General features: G+C 54.0%; 1 protein-coding gene across 6 annotated transcripts in view; it reads left to right on the top strand.

Moving 5' to 3' along the window:
- Positions 1–12813, top strand: part of PAX8 (paired box 8) — a 49576-nt gene extending 36763 nt beyond the window's left edge. For all 6 annotated transcript variants that reach the window (XM_045580974.1, XM_045580975.1, XM_045580977.1 and 3 more), the window contains 3 exons: positions 5134–5235; positions 10177–10263; positions 11731–12813. In XM_045580974.1, the coding sequence (XP_045436930.1) occupies positions 5134–5235; positions 10177–10263; positions 11731–11807 (266 nt within the window). In that variant the 3' untranslated portion in view covers positions 11808–12813. The remainder of the gene's footprint in view (positions 1–5133; positions 5236–10176; positions 10264–11730) is intronic.
- Positions 12814–17231: the final 4418 nt, after the last annotated feature.

Raw genomic sequence — 17231 nt, forward strand, 5'->3', positions numbered from 1 at the left:
TAATAAAGGAAGCCAGTGCGTGGGAAGCAAGGGAGAAAATGTTGACTCAGACTTCAGAATTTCAAAAGAGGGTGAAGTCAGCGGAGATGGGTCATTTGTTTTGACCAAAGTGATGAAAGGAGAAAAGTCGTGAGCTGGGTGGAATGATGTCAGCGGGAGAAAATGGGGTGGGAGGGAGGAGAGAGGGGGAGCAGAAGAGGCTCCCTTTCCAGCCTGCCCGTCTCATGTGAACGGCAGGCCAGGGCTAGAAGCCAGTGAGGCAGGTGAGGGATGAGAGTGTGGACGAGGCCTGTGAGGATGAGGAGCAGAACCAGCAAGCGAGGGAAGAGCAGATGTCTCAGAAAACAGTGAGTGTTGGTACAGAGTGTAGCTGGACAGCCCAGGGAAGCAAACTCTGTGCTCCATAGCCCCACACTTTCTCCCTTCCCCGTCACCCTATTGGGGCTTCAAGCAGCCCTATCAACACACAATCAGATCAGGGACCTTCCAACTTCTTTCAGCTCTTAGTTTAGTGGCATGCCCGCTCCCAGACCAGCTGTGGGACATGCACCCGGGGTGGAGCAGCTGGTGGCAGAGACCTGGGTCCATCCAGGCAACCAATGCACAACTCCACTGTGTCCTTCAGGCTGGTGGCCCCGGGCCAGGGCCAGGTGATGCTGGGGTGCAGGGTGTGAATCCTGGGAAGGCTGATGGGTGACTGAAGGGTCCAGCCCACCCACCCGGGAGCTTGGAGAAGAGCTGGCAGTACCCAACCTCAAAGGACTGGGTCCAGGCAGGCTGTCAAGAGTAGGGGAGCTTAGAGCCCTGAGCCAGCCTGTGGCCTGGGCACAAGGCCGTTGATGGCTGGTGTCCATGCCAGACCCAGGGTGTTGGAGCTCCTGAGGGAATGTCCACAAGTGGCCCCTGGTCTAGATTGGACCTAAACGTCTACCATGTGACTGAACCATGGTGAAAAGACAGAGAGAGGAAGGATAGGAGGTCAGCAGAAGGTTCTTGAGGCTGGGGAGACTACAAACCTATTCAAGGGAAGAAGAGGTGGATTTGAAAGGAAGAAAGACCAAGGGGCCAGGAGGGAGGCTCAGCTCCCACCCACATGGGCCCTCCCCCTCTGAGGCTTCCTGAGGACTTCCTGCTGCATCCTGCAGCCTTTGCCTGCTTCACAGTCTCCCCAGGTCACTCCCTACCCAGTCCAGAGGCTCTCGATGTCCTGGCTCTCAGCTTCTCTCTAGCCCAGCCAAGATTGAAGCACCACCAGGGTTTGGGGGACATAGGATTTCCCCTTACTCCCCCAGTGCTGTCAGGTGCCCCAGCTGGGGTCCCGGCACACTAGCCAGGCCCGGTGTGGAGGCGCCTGGTCCTGGCTGCTCCATGGCTCGCTCACTCCAGCTCCGCTGGTCAGAAGGCTCTGAGTTTGGTTTTATCATCAAAGAGTCCATTACCCGCCTCCATCCTTTTGTACAAAATCATATTTAGTCCTGCCAGAGAGATTTCTGGATTGCCATAAATTCTCCTTGCTATCAGAACAAGATAAGGAACTAAAAGGGTCACAGAGAGGGCAGACATCAAAGGGGCAAATAAAATGGTCTGAAACTGCCTCTGCCCTCTGAATTCTTCCACACCATGGTTCTGATCCTGATCCTACCCATATTTACAATATTCACCAATATATCTGGGGTGCTGGTGTTTTCTTATAGAACCCCACTTCACAGCAAGTCAATGTGAGCCCGTGCCTAAGCCAACTTCTTAAAAATAAGACCAAGTTGGAAGGATGTGTGAGTTCAGAGAAGATAAAATTACAAAACAAAGAAAAACTTATAATGAAGAGCCTTAAAAGTCAATAGTGAATGAAAGGGTGTGGTGAGATTATGATGGAGGGCCCAGTCTCAGGGCTTCCCCAGTTTCATCTCTAAGAAGGTTGCAAGGTTCTTGGCTTTGGGGGAAGAATCCATGAGTTTAAGGAATTAAGCCAAAGAGTTTTGTGGGACTGCTAGAAAAGTTTATGCGACCACTGTCTGGGAAATGGTCTCTCCAAAGAGAGTCTTACTGGTCTGTCCAGGAGGCCAAGGGCATGAGAGGAGGCCATAGGGGTCTGCTCCAGCATTTGGTGCAGAAATCTCTGCCCCGCTGGGAGGAAATTAGGTGACTAAGGAGCAACAAAGATTAAAATCTTGAAATGTATGAATTCAGTTTCCAAGAGCAATTTGGGGGCTAGTTTCATGGGATGGAATGCAGGGAGCAATTATGAGTGAATTAAGTTATGGCTTAAGAGGAATATGTGCCCTGGTGCTCTGCTCACTGAGCTGCTCAAGAAGCAGCAGGGTGGGGAGATAGAAGGGATAGGACAAGGGAGGGAGGAAGGAGCATTCCTGGAGAGTAGCTAGGCCAGCCCTGCAAATAGGTGGCCTGAGAACCAAGACTGAGACTCCTCAGAATCCTTCTCAACACAGTGCACCAAGAAGCCCCAGGCAGTCAATCAAAAAGTGAGTTGAATCCACTTCACCATGTCTCATCCAACACAGCTCCTCATTGGACATACGGGAAGATACAATTCAGAGAAATTAAATAATGTGCTCCTCAGCCACAACCTGGCCTAGACCTAGGCCCCATCCCTTCCCCCTTGAGAGAATGAAGTAAGGGAAATAGGAAGAAAGAAGGTATCAGGTCTAAACCAGCCACCACTCATCCATCACTCTCTCACTCAGACCACCTGCCCACTCTGTACTCTTCCTACCCTTACAGATGGCACATCTCTCCTTCTCTCTCCTGGGTCCCTGGCCAGGCACTTGGTCCCAGCGCTGAGACCTGAGTCTGTTTGAAGAAAGATAAGACTATACCTCCATATAGCTTCTGCATCCTTCTCTTGCTAACTGTAAATATGTTAAAATTTCTTTTTTCTCACCAACCTTTCCAACCCCTCATTTATTCAGACCCTGAGTCAGTGCTCTGGCCCCATCTGTGGAATCCCAGTGGGTTCCATTCTGTTTGGCCCAGCACCAATCACAACCGGATATTGTACTAAAGGTCAAACAAATTATGGACAGTGCTTATTTTTATCAACACATTCACGATATCACGGATAACTCATTTCAAATGGGATTTATTCTATTCATGTTCCTTTTACATGTAACAATTTGTAGAATGTGTTCATTTGCACTAACCAGTATTTACCTATTGCACGAGATCCTGGTTCTGGATTACACGGATAACATTATAGCAATAGTGATAAGATGATGATAGTGATGAGGTCCATAAAGCTTCTCTTCTTTCCCTCCCATTTTGCATGTGAAGGAACTGAGGCTTGGGGCACATGGGCAGCTAGTCTAAGGACCCTTGGAATTTGAGCCACTGAAGCAGGATAGGAAGCAAGGTCCTCGGACTCCTGACATCCAGTAGGCCTGGTACTGTTTGTTGACCCCTTAGGTTTGGCTCCCGGTGCCCGTCCTAGTCTATGCCCCATCTTGGCCTTGCTAATTGAGCATTCTTGTTTTCTGCTGTATCCTCAAGTAGTTAGAAAGCTGCCTATCCCATCAGACTCATCCATAAGTATTTGTTGAATGAAAAACTTGTCTTCACGGACTCTCCAGAAAGAGAGGAGAGGAGTTAGTCACTGTGGTTTTGACAATTTGTAGAGTTCCGTGGATGTACCTTCCTTCCATCAGTACCAGGCACCCCCTGAAGGGTTGAGGTATGAAGGTCCCATAGGGACCAATGGGAGGGAAGTTGGATGGGCAGTGTTGTAGAGGATATGACTTAGCATTTTAGTTGACAGGGCCTCATAGGGGCCATATAAGTTGTAGGAGAAAAATCCACCTCTGTGTGAAGAGGCAGAGGCATTGGGTAAAATGGTCACAGTCTAACATAATGGCTTTCAGCCAGAGGCAATCTTGCAACCAGGGGACATATTGCAATGTTTGGAGACATTTCTGGTTGTCACACTGGGAGGGAACTGCTACTGGCATCCAGTGGGATGGTCCCAAATATCCTATAAGGCAGAGGATGGCCCCACACAAAGATTAACCAATCCTAGATGTCAGCAGTGCTGAGGCTGAAGAACCCCGAAGCATTAGGAAGAGCCTCGATGACCAAGTAATTCATCTTGCTGGGCATTTTGAAAGTGAGATAGGCATTACTAATAAGTATGCTGGGATAGTAGTCCTAACTGGGCAAGCAAGCATGTATCGTCACCTTGTCAGGAATCCCTGATGGGGTCTGATTTTGGCCTGCAGGTCATAAAAAGGGGTGATGGTTGGAGGGGCATGTGACTGTGGACACAGGTGCAGATGGAAAGAAACTCAGAGGTCAGGCGGGGTCCCCCAAAAGGGGAGGTTTGACTTCCTGTTATATAGGACAGGGGGAGCCAGGGAAATCAAGGCTGAGCTGTCTCGGTGTCACCAGGGCAAAGGCACTACTCACAAATATAGACTAACAAAGAGATGGGTGTCTGTTTTGCTGAAAATGTCTTTTCAGGAATGGGAGTTACAGATGTGGGGTTGGTGGTCATGTGTAAATGTTTAATATATCTCAGCCCACGTCCCCTTCGTGGGTTGGGGATAGCCAGAAGATCTCCTGTCCCTTGTTACTCTGATAGGCTTTGTCTATCTGTCAGGCAGGAAGAGGAAGAGGACCTTCCTCTGGCCCAGTGGAAAAAGATTGCAGTAATTGATTAGTAATGTCTGCACGGCTCCAAAAATAGATAGTAATGGGCCAGCAGGCCACGCTTATGCCACCCTAGGAAGGGCCTTGTTCTTGGTTGTGCTCAGAACTGGGGCTGACAGGGTGTGAGCTCTAAGTCCAGTGACCTCTAATGTTTTCATTTAGGCCAGCTGTAGGGGAAAACAGGGCCCAGAAGACATAGCCTTAGCCTCCCTCCAATACATGACAGTGAGGAATTAGATTCACTGAAACAAAATCTCTGGAAAGCAGGGAATGATGCAGGACAGCCACAGCGGTGCACCCTTCCTGATGGGGCCTGGGGTCTGCAGAGGACAGAGGAGGGAGGAAGTGGGTTGGAGAATGGCCTGACAGCAAGAGGGCGCGGCAGGAGGGAAGCCTCACTGATCCTCCAGGAAGCAAGATGGTAAGTACAGTTGCCTCCTGTGGCCCAACTGAGGACTCCTTCCTGTGTTTTTCCAGGGCGAGAGATGGTGGGGCCCACGCTGCCTGGATACCCACCCCACATCCCCACCAGTGGACAGGGCAGCTATGCCTCCTCTGCCATCGCAGGCATGGTTGCAGGTAAGGGGGCACACACAGGAGGGGGAGCATTGCCTAGAGGAAGTGTTGGCCAAAGATGGAGCAAGAGGAAGGGAGTGTCCCATGCATAGACTCCCCAAAGGGCACTGGAGGAGGGACCGAACGGTGCATCTCTTAAAAGTCTGGAGGAGAGACTTCAGTACAGTCCTGGCTTCTTACTGATCCCCAGCTCTGCCTCCTTCTTCCCAGATGCTCCTACATCACCCATGGTGATGAAAAGGGAGGTGCTGAGGTAGACTGGTATTGCAGTGGAGCTCTACCACTTGGTCCTTCCATTCAGGGAGCCTAGGAGGCTGCAAACCACGGCATCTAAACATAAACCTAGCCTTCAAGTAACCCCTGGTCTCCCAGTGATTTAACTGGTGAACCACAGTTTACCTTTCTGTAACACCTGAATATGAGTGGTGTAGGTGATGACGATGATGGTGATGAGGGTGATGATATGATTGAAATATAGCCATCTTCATATACCACACCTACTCAACCCTGTATGGGTGGGACCCGAGTTCTAGCTATTCTGAAGGTATTGCAGAGTATGAGATGAGCTGGGAGCATTTCTCCATCACCATTTTAATGGCCTGGAATCCTGCCTGCCAGTCATTTGGTTTCTTTGTCTACAAGCACTGCTGTCACCCAACGGTGACCCAGGGTGTCAAGGCAGGGACATGTGAGGAGGACAAGGAGAGTCTCTTTTGGCAGGTGTCTCTCTTAGGGGCCATAGGAGAGAATAGGACGTTTCCACTGCCCAGATGCCTGAGGACCTAGAGCTTCTGGAAGGGGCTGAGTCAGGGTCTCTGTGATCCCTATGCCACCACTGGACCAGATGCCCTAGCCTGACCCCAGAGACAGTGCCTTCACCAGGCCTGCTTTCCTGCCCCCTGGCAAAGTTGTCTTTGCCAGCACTCACTCTGGTGCCCTGTGTGAGGCAGGGGCTGGGCTCTCCTGGGCAGAGGGAACAGAAGGAGAAGTGAGGGAGGGAAGCAGGCTCTATGCTCCCTGGGAACCTGCTGAGCTGGCACTTGTTGCTGCCTGGTTACCGTGGCGATGTGCTTAATGCAGCGTTGAAAATACAGAATACTCACTCCTCTCTCCCTCCTGGTCCCAGACTCCCTCCCTCCCTTCCTTCCTCTTCTGGAGCGTGAAATGAGATTGGTCAAGATAAAAAAGGAAAAGATTCGGTTATTTTTTTAAGAGTGTGGATAATGGGGCCTCTCAATCAAAATCCCAGGCTCCAGTCAGCTCCCCCAACCCCCATCCAACCTCTCCACCTTCTCCAGCCGCCTGCTTAGAGGAAGAAACATAAAGCCCAGGCTTTTCTCTTAATTATGAATCATCCAGGGGGCATGGCCAGGGCAAGGGGCTCCTGGGGCCCAGAGTCTGACCTGGGAGGTAGTTGGAAAGCTTAGGTCTCTCATCAAAGGTTCCAGTTGTCTCCAGAAAGACCTCATTTCATGTGGGTGTTATGGACACAAAGAAAAGAAAGAAAAAAAAATAGCACAACCACAGCATCCACTGCAAGTGAACTGGAAAGGAGGGGCCTTGCCTTGTGCAGTGGACAGTGGATTGGCTTCCAATAAGTTACATGCAAATCTGATTTTCAGAAAATGCAGTGCTATTTGATTGTTTCACCTGGTTCCTAGGAACTCTGTGGTGAATTCTTTTGTAGGAAAATTATTTGCTCATCTCTTACCAGAGGCTAAATCTCGTAGGGACAATGAGGATCCCTTCCATTAAAATTAATAAACCTTCATTAAGTACCTACTATGTGCTTTGTAAACAGCAATGTTTCAAGCAAGGCATGTTAATGACAGTCTTCAATCAGTTGTGGAAGAAAGGAAGAGATCACTTACTCTGTACTTCTGTGTGCCTAGCCATTCATATATATCTTTATTTCTCACTTATCCTTACCATAAGCCTGGGAAGTTGGTGTTGTCTTAGTTTTATAAAGATAAGAAACAGGCTTAGAAAAGCAAAGTGTTGTGGTCAGGGTTATAACCATACTATGTGACTGAGTTGTTCAAAAACGTATTTTGATTTCAAAAGTAGGGCTCTGTCAGACATATCACACTGCCTCCCACCATCCTAGAAATCATGACACCATGTCAGAGAGCAACATCAAAACAGGACAGGACTCAGCCTTCTCCTATTTTGCCTCCTAATTGTTGTTGTTGACCCTGCCCCATTAACACAGTTAATGATGCTCACACCAGTTCTGGAGCTGAATCAACAGCTCTAGAGATAGTTTGATCCATCCATCCATTCATCCATCCATCTTTCCTTCTGTTCCCCTTTACACACATTTTCCCATATATCCACAAATCTTCTCATTCATTCCTCTATCTTCCTATCCATTTTCCTTCCATTCATCCATCTATTCTTTCATTCTTCTATCCATCTACTCTTTCATCTTTCCACCTATTTATCCATCCATCCATCCATCTATCCATTCATCCATGCTTTCATCCCTCCATCCTTCCATTCTTCCAGTCATTCTTGCATACATTCATCCTTTCATCTTTCCATCTTTCCATTATCTATTATTCTTCCATCATCTATCATTTCAACCATATATCCATCCACTGCTTTTTCACTGAACAAATACTAGTTGAGGATCTATGGCATATGATGCTAGGGATATAGCAGTGAATAAGACCAGTCTCTTTATTTATGGAGTTTACAACCTAATAGTGAAGAAAAAAAGCATGGAAAACAAGCCAACAAATGAATAGACAGTAAGTGCTGTAAAAGGAACAAAATGGGATGGTGTGATACAAAGCCACAAGGAAAAAATATGCTACTTTAGGAGGGGAGATCAGGAAAGCCTCTCTGAGATGTTCAAAGTGCAAAGATCCAAGGCAGGAACTGTGGTCGCACACAGTTAGAGGGTGTGAGTGAGCGGGAAAGGACTCTACCATGAGATGTTGGCAGTGGCTTGGGTCAAATTTTAAAAGTACTCTGGCTGCTGGGAAACTGGTGTGGGCATTCAAAAAAGGCAGCAAAGAGACCAGGGGCAATTGTAGTTCATGCAGCAGCCTTGGGTTGGGGAGACAGCAGTGAAGGAGGAGAATAGAGATACTCAAGATATATGCTGTGGCAGAGCCAGCAACACTTGCAGGTGAATTGGTTGGAGTGGTTCAGTGTCTCTAGGCTTGGGGCTTGGGAAACTTAATGGATGGCGGTGGCATGTATGCATGGTGGAGACTAGGAGAGGAAGAGGTAGAGCATGTGGCAGGTGGAAATCAAGAGTACTGTTAGGCCAGATTAGGATTGAGACACCACCTACATACCAGTTTAGTAAGTCAGTAGGTGCAACATATGTTTGAAGTCAGCAAGCCATCCTGTCGAGGGCATACATTTCAGCCATTGCTCAGAGCTGTGATATAATGACAAGGCTAAGACAAGATCATGGAAAAGAGAAGGTGGATGGAAATTCACAGAAGGTTCACACGTCATGCCATAGAGCTCTTTAGAGTTCTCACAGAGAAGGAACCAGAAGGAGACTGTGGTGGAGAGGCCAGTGGGTCAGGACACACACCCCTAGAGAGGGGTTGGTGGATGAGAGTAAAGGAGTGATAGACAGAAGTGACCACTGGGATGATTGGGTAGAGGCAGTGAGGATATGAAGGGTCAGCCTGATTGGAGGGGAATGCAGCGGTGAAGGCAAAGACCAGGGAGCAGGGGAGGGGCTGGGAGCTGGAGAGGGATATGGAGTAAGAAGAGGATTTTTAAAGAAAAGATAACAGAGCATGTTTGCTGGCTGAAGGGGGTGATGAATTAGAAAGGGAGAACCGATGAAGCAGAAAGGAGGAGGGATCCATTGTAGGGATCAAGTCCTTGCGGTGATGAGTGGGGTGGGTTGCAGAGCAAAGAGGACAGCTGGCTTTTCGTGGGTGCAGGGACATTGACAGTCCTGGCAGAGGGAGGACACTGCACTACCTTCCAAGGCTTGTCCCTACTGAGCAGGGACTGAAGTAGGTGGTGCCCTGCAGACATGAGTTAAGTGAGTACATGCATGTGCGAGTGTGAATGCCTGAGTAAGTGACAAGAAGAGAGGGCAAGCACATTGCATTTTCCACTTCTCTTCCTTGTTCCTCTGCGCCAGCAGTGTTGGCACTGGGGGAAGCTGGGGGGGGGGGGGGGGGGGGAGAGGCATGGGGCCCTTGTTGTGTAGCCAGGGTTGAATCGGCTTCCTCGCTGGGTGTAGTGAAGCCAGCGGTATTTCAGCTACAGCAGCAGTAAACAGAGAGTTCACATTGTGGGGTGCAAGAAAGAGCTGGAGTAGTGCCTGGGTCTGGTTCTGGTGCTGGCCTTCACTACACATGTGGCCGAGGGCTAATGTCTTTCCCTCTCTGCATAGCAGTTTTTTCATTGGGGAAATGATGGTTGGATTAGATACTTTCTTAGGGTTGTTTTTTTTTTTTTTAATTTGAATATTCCCTCCCTCCCTTTCTCCTTCCCTTACTCCCTCCCTTTCTCCCTCTTTTCCTCCCTCCCTCCCTCTCCCCATTGACTTGCCTGGAAAAGCCCCTCACAGGAAAGCAGTAAGTAGAGGTGGCTGGAAGCTGGGCCCGGGAGTCACAGCTCCCAAACTCCACCCGCAGCTCCCAACCCCTCTGGCTGTGTGAGCATATGCAAATCCCTAGGCCTTGGTTCTTCACCTGGAAAATGGGCAAAATAAGAACAACTGCCTATGCAGTTCCTGTGAGGGAGAGCTTGTCAGGGTGGGGCCCAGTGTCTGGGGAAAGGACACGGCTCCAAACGGCACTGAGTGAGGGCCCCCAAGGGAAGGGCCTATTGAGCTGCCACTGTTCTGCCCTGGCTCCCCATCCCAGGGCTCACCCAGTGCCAGCCCTGCACACCCTTCTCCCCTACCCCAGCCCCATGTGGGTGCTCCACCCACCTCTCACTGTGTGTCTCCAACAGGAAGTGAATACTCTGGCAATGCCTACGGCCACACCCCCTACTCCTCCTACAGCGAGGCCTGGCGCTTCCCCAACTCCAGCTTGCTGAGTAAGTCCCCGGGGGCTGCCCAGACCCTCTGCGTGCAGGGCAGGTGGGGTACAAGGCTGGGCCAAAGTCGCCTCAAACCTGGGAGGCCCAGGTTAGACCAGGGCCTGGGAGACAGGTGTTACTCATAACTCGCATGAAAGCAGTGTGCCAGGCTGTGGCCAGGTCGTTGGAGGAAGAAGAGGAGTGGAGAGAGACTTCCCTGCCCATCTCTCTCCTGCTGCCCAAGGCCATGTCTCTGAGATCTTTCTTTTGAGGAGGATCCAGGGCTCAGGGAGGGCCAGGATGGATTAAGAAACCACAGAGTGGATGCCCCATCTTCGGGGGCTCACAGTCCAGCAGCACTAACCCTGATGGGCTGCCACGCAGAGTGCCCGCTGCCCCTGCCTGGGAGCATGCCGATGGCACCGAGTGCTGTCCCGTTGCCCACATTAGGCATTGAGGAGGCTCCCAGCTCTCAGTAGGCCCTGCACAGGAGTCCTCTGTTCCACCCGGTCCTGGAAGTTGGCTGGAGATGTGGAGCCTTAGAATTCAGGTCCAGAGAGTGACCTGCGGGCTGCTCGGCACCCCTCTTGCCCTCGGGCCTAGGCTGCGTGGAGAAGCTTTTCAGGAAATCATGCCTCATAAGTGGGAACTTGAGGAAACTCACTCAGTCTCCCTGAGTGATGACCTTGGACCAACCTGGGTCAGAGAGAGGAGTGGTGGGAGCGTGGCTGACCCCATGGCATCATCACAGGCCTGGCAGGGCTATCTTTCTCAAGACCTCCCTCTCCTCCTACCACCTTGCCACTCGCTGCTCAGTTTAGCCAGGGGGACTAAGGGTCAGTCACCGTCCCACAGAATCTCCCAGTGGAGGTCCCCAAAAACTCACAGCCCTCATTACCTGTCAGAAGTTGTGTTGTTGTTAATCCTCATCGAGGATCTTCTTGCCATTCATTTTTGGTGTGAGAGAGACAATTTGATATGACGAGGTCAGGGAATCATACCTGCAACCCAGGTACATGCCCTTGCCCAGGAAATGAACCCACGGCTCTTTGGTGTGTGAACCAACGCTCTAACCACTGAGAAACATTGGCCTGGACAACCAGTCAAATGTTTAATCCCTCTGATTTGGAAGAGGAAGATTCTATGACCTCGCACAGTTTGGGCAGAGCTGGGGAGGCCCTGATGGTGCCCCTGTGTGCGTACCTGTTCTCTGTTGCTCTCTCTCCCTAAAACAAGGGCGCTGAAGGTCACAGCAATCGTGGGGGGAGGGACAAGGAGCCACCTTCTCCTTCTGGCCAGAAACTCAAAGGTGAGGTCAGAGAAGGAGGAAACAGGCCGGAGAGGAGTTAATCTTTGATGATCAGATAGGCCAGGGGGTGAATGATTAACCTGAGCTGTCTTAAAGGTTAGCTGATGCCAGGGCGGCTGTGGTGCAATTCCCCCCTCTGACCAGCGCTGTTGTTGTTATTCTTCTGACGTGTCCAGGTTCCCCATATTATTACAGTTCCACATCGAGGCCGAGCGCACCGCCCACCACCGCCACGGCCTTTGACCACCTGTAGTCGCCATGGGGACAGTGGGAGCGACGGAGCAGCAGGAGGACCCGGGCCCGAAAGGAATCTTTATTTATTACACGAAAATAATCACAAGTCCGGCACACGGGTCGCACTCCTGTGTGGTTGACTTAATGAACCGTGAAAGACAGGATGACTTTGCAGAAGGCCAGACTGTCCTCCGGGATTCCTCAGTGAGACGGAGTCCCAGGGAGGGACGCCGCACCCTGAAACACGCAAAACTGGAGGGGTGCGGGGAGCAGAGGAGCTGCGAGCTTTAGGGGATGGCAGGCAGCCCACAGGGGGCTGAGGAGCCCACGGCACCTCTGAGGCTCCACCATCAACATGCACTAGCGGTCGATCAATCGGTCCTGGGCTCTTAGCAGTTCCGTCTGGCCCAGGAGTCACAGCCATAGGAAGGCTGTTCCCCAGCCACCCTGGGGGTCACTCACTGAGCTGCCCCAGAATTGAGGCTCCTGCCCTCCACCTCCCCGACCCAGCCGGCTTGGCTCCGCCTGCACCTCCCCCTTGGCCACGGGCTGAGAGCCTAAGAGCCCCGCCAGTCAACCAAAAGCTCCACTGGCGGGCAAGGGCCCTCCTCTGCCTGCTCTGTGATGCCCCACCACCCCAGCTTCTCCTCCTGCAGCTTGTCCCAGAGACCAGCCTCTGACAGCTGCACACAGACTTCCCCAGGGGCCCAGCGCAGGGCAGGCAGAGCTGCCAGGAACTCGTGTCCCTCCCATCGGCCCTGCCTCGGCCCACGCCCCCCACACCTGAGGAGGCTGCTGCCACTCAGCCAGCCACGCAGGCTCCCTCTGCGCCTGCCGCTCCCGCCCCAGGCCTGACTGTAAATACTGTAAATGCAGCTCTGATGGGTACGCTCCCTCTGTCCACCCAGACTGTGGCCTCTCTGAAGTGTCTCCCTGCCATGTTGGGCTTCTCTCCCCGATGCTTCTTTCTTTTTTAAAGACGCCACTACTGCCACTCAACTCAATAAACCATTACTCCATTCCAAGCTTTGGGGCTGCCTGGGAGGTATTGGGTGGGGCGGGGGCGGGGGGGGGGGACTTTATCCAGAGAACCTCAGGCCCAGTGGACACTCGCTTTGGGGTCTGGAGTACCCAGGAGGCCTGACTTATGTTCTCCCTCTGCCCTAACATGTTTCAGGCCAGGCACACCACCCATCCCGCGCTTTCACTTCCCCAGCTCCGAGTACCCGCGAGAATAAAATAAGCGCAGGCGTTCCAGGCCAGTGGCGGGCTCTCCATAGTGGCTGCTGTGGTTGCTGTTGTTAACAGAGTCCACTGTCTGTCCCGGGAGGCTGGCGACTGCACCAGGAATGGCTGCTCACAGAAGCAGCCTGTGACCCTGTGGTATGGGGAGGCGGGGGAAGGGGAGTGAGCAGACATCTACTGGGCTCTGCTGTGCTGGCCACAGAGTGGAGGCCTCACATCAGTGAAGGTGAAGGTGGGGTTAGCCCCATTTTACATGCGGGCAAACTGAGGCTCGGAAAAAATGAAATCCAAGCGTGGAGGCGGCGGGTTCAGTCAAGTTCTCTTACCGTAAGTCCAGCACTTTCACCCAACACCATAGAGCCCTGTCTGGTGCCGGAGGGACCTACCTGCAGGGCACCATGGAGAGGCACAGGGTGGCAGTGCCAACAAGGAAGGAGGGAGCCCGCAGGGACAACCTCTTTCTGAGATACGTTAGAGAGCAAGAGCCACATACCTTGGTGGCTGCAGGGCTCTGCCCCAGCAGGGCTCTTGGCCCCCCAGGGGCTGTCTGCTGTCCACAGGGACCCTCTCCAATTGACCCAGGAACGAGAGACAGGGCTGTGTGGTGAATTTGACGGCTGCAAAGACAGCACTTGAGGCTGAGTCAGATGAAAGAGGATTCCAATCCCCTTTCTACTCCCCCCACCCCCCTGCACACACACCCAGCATTCAGGGACTCCGGGCTGGGAGGCCAAGGGGTGGCAGACAGGAGAGGCCAGCATGCTCACCGAGGATGAGGACAGCAGGACGTTCCCATGGGGATAACTGGTCCCTGTCTCTTCGCAGAGGATTGCGATAGGCTCATTCTCAACATCAGGGCTTCCCTCTGGCCAGGAGCCTGGTGGGGGGGACCCAGCCTGGTACCCCTGAGACTCCTCGTGATCCTGAAATGCTGGCCTCCTCAGGCCCTAAGGCAGCCCCCACCTGGTTCTGGGGCCACAGTGAACCCCCATCCAGGAATCCCTGTGGGATGCATGGCACCCAGGGAGCCTGCGGTGCAAACACCGGTGCGCTGGCTGGCCCTCTCCAGCCCTGAGTGGCTGTGCTTGTGCCATGGTGACTGAGGTTCGGAGCCACCTGCCTCTTTCTGAGGCCACCCGGGTGCCCAGGACACTGCTCTGAGGTGCCGGCAAGGGTGGCCGGGCCAGGTGTGCAGGCCAGATATTCCCTCCGAGGTCAAACCGTGCAGCCAGCGATGTGATGTCCTGGGGGAGAAAGACGACTTGGGGAACATGAGGGCAGTAGAGAAGGGTGTGAGGAGAAGGTGAGGAGGACAGGGGAGCACAGGGCAGAGCTGGAAGCCACCTGATGGGGCCTGTGTGTGGAGGGCAGGATGAGTCACAGTGGCCCGAGGGAGGGGCTGGTGGACTGTGTGGCACGGTCGGCCTAGTCCTTGGAAGGCCTGTGGGAGCAGCGTGTTGGCAGGAGAATTCGGGGAACAGCATGGGCCCGGGCATGCCCGCAGCAGTGGGGCCCACCTCGCCTGCCCCTGCACACTGGAGCAGCCCCTCTCCGCTGTGGACAGGCTCCTCTGCCCTGAGGCCACTCACCCTGGTCCCTCATGGTCCCCATTCCCTCCTCAGGGCCCGCCCTCCCTGCACCAGCTGGGCCGGCCGGCATGAAGCCCACAGAGGCTCCGGGTGGGAAGGCAGCCCCTGCTCGGTGGGAGACAGAGCAGTTTGAACCCTCCCTGGGCCCACAGGAGGGGCAGAACCCATCTTTCCACGGGGGCTGGAGCTGCTGAGACCCTCTGTCCCACAGGCTGGGGAAGGGGCAGCTGGGAGTCCTGCCTCCGTGGCAAGGCCCTGGGCCAGGTCCAACCCTCGCTTCCCCAACATTCCTGCTGAAAGTTGTTACTAACGAACATGAATTCCCTGCCTCTCCAGCCCCACCTGGTTCTGGGGCCACTCACAACCCAGACAGCCTCAGGCAGGGGAGTTGGTGCCGCAGCCCAGATGGGCCCGCCGAGGGCTCCCTCTCCTCCTTCTCTTCTCCCCATTCCGACACATGCACTTTTCCCCACACCCACCCGTCTTCCTGAGGCGATTCCTGGTGTCCCTGTCCTGTAGTAGGTGCAGGAAGAGGGGGCTGACCTCCAGTGGCTTGGGGGCCCCCTCCTGGCCTTCCATTTCACTGCCCCCTCACCCGCCCTCCCCACCCTCAGAGGTTATGACAACCCTTCACGTAGCTGTAGTGTCTTTTGTTTATAAAACTTCTCTGCATCCATTTCTCTCTGATTGAGGACATTGGCCCCATTTTGCACTAATCTGCACCCTCCTCGAAGGCATCCAGTGTCTGGATGTGGCCTCCGGCACATCTCTGTGTGAGGAGGGACAGAGCTGCCGGCTCCCAGCGGTCAGCCTTCAGGCCGAGGAGAAGTGCCGGGTGGATCCATTTCCCCCACATCCTTGGTCCCCTCCCCTCCCGGCCTTCAGGGCCACATGCACCACCATTTGAAGGACGATGTGTGATGCTCCAGGGCCCCAGCTCCTGTGTCACTTCCAACAGGCATGACCAGCTGAGCCGAGCCGGCCATGGCTGTGGTGTTGGTGAAAGCAAGGACCCCGGTCCCAGAGAGGCGACTGACCTCCTCCCTCTCCCCTTCTCTTTCCTTTCCCCCCTCAGTTTTCTACTCCGGTCCCTCTTCTGCCGGGTCCCAGCAATGACTCCTTTCGCAGCCTGTTGAGAGACCTCTGTGTTGAGGGTGTGGGAAGGGCTCAGGGGTCCGAGCCTGGTCAGGAAAGCCTCTGCACCCTTGTCAGCGAGGGACACCCCACAGCCATTTCCTGCTGGTAGTGGAGACCTACCACACCCTCCCCCTCTCCAAGCCCCTAGGACAGAGCCAGTGCCTCTCCCTAGAGGCTGGTCCCTCGGAGGACAGCACTCTTTCTCCGACTCTTGCCGGGCAGTGATGCCAGGCCGCAGCTGTGAAGAGGCCTCCCGGAGATTTGGGGTCTCTCAGGGGTGGGAAGTGGGGCGCTGAGGGGGCGGGGGCGATGCCTCCATCTGTGCCTGTGGCAGCCGGCCAGGCTGGGCAGGGAGGTGCCGCCTGCGGCTCTCCCAGGGAAATGTGATTTCCCCGAGTGAAGCGGACTGTGCAGTGTGGAAATTGGCTCTTTTCTGAGCGAGCGGCTGTGGCAGAGTCTGCGAGCCGGGCCGCGGGAAGCCGCGCTGGCCCCTGGGGTGCGCTGGGAGCAGCCATGTGCTGAGAACTCATTAGGGATAAATCAAAGCCGCCCCAGCACGGAGCCAACACCGCCACCCCCACAGTGCCCACCCCCCACCGCCCTTCCCCCTCCCAGCCAGGCACCTCCGGGTCGGAGAGCCGGCCACGCGTCACAGTCAGACACGGGCCCTGAAATGCAGGAGCCAGCCTGGAGGCGAGACCTGTGCACTTACAAATAAATGTTCGCTTGTTTCCTGTTTGTTTGCATTTTTGGGAGGGGTTGGGGGATGAGGCTTCATTGGTAGCAAGCTTAACTGACACCAGAGGCCTTGCTAGAGCCTGAACTAGGAGCTCACCTCCCGGCCAACTCACCGTTCCTCACCCTCCAGCTGCCTTTCCACACCTGCCCCTGTCTCCCAGGCCACATGGGTTCCCCACTCGTACCCACACCTCCCCACCTGGTCCCAGGGCTTCCTGCAGAGCAGTGTCCGGGGGGATGAATTCTGTCTGAATGGGAGCCTGTCCCCCCACTCAAGGAAAAGGAAGGGCGAAGAAGGGAGCGGGCCTCCTTCCAATCCAGAGGCCGGGCTGTTAGTTACTGGCATCAGAACTAGCCCGGCCATACGTCATCACGTCATCACGTTATTCCGGGTCCCCCTGCTAAAGAGCCAGGGCCTGCACCTGCCACCCTCCCCACAGATGCCCCGGGGCGGCGGGGTGGGGGGCGGCGGCTGATTCCTCAGCTGTGAAATGCCAGGCTTAGGCCAGGATGCCGCCTGGGTCAGCGAGAGGCAGTGCAGCCTCATCTGACTAGTTCAGGCATGAAGCCCTCTTTCTCCTAAATTCCCCAGGTAACTTTCCGCTAAACTGGAGGAGGGAACCACATTCCCACATTTGGAATCCTGGGGTGGGGGGATAGGGGGAGGGTCCCGCCTCAACCAGCTGAGCCACGCCAGGCTGGGGCAGACACCGAGCTCGGGGGCCACAGCCATG

This window comes from Pipistrellus kuhlii, unplaced genomic scaffold (genome assembly GCF_014108245.1).
Source record: "Pipistrellus kuhlii isolate mPipKuh1 unplaced genomic scaffold, mPipKuh1.p scaffold_m20_p_13, whole genome shotgun sequence".
NCBI lineage: Eukaryota > Metazoa > Chordata > Mammalia > Chiroptera > Vespertilionidae > Pipistrellus > Pipistrellus kuhlii.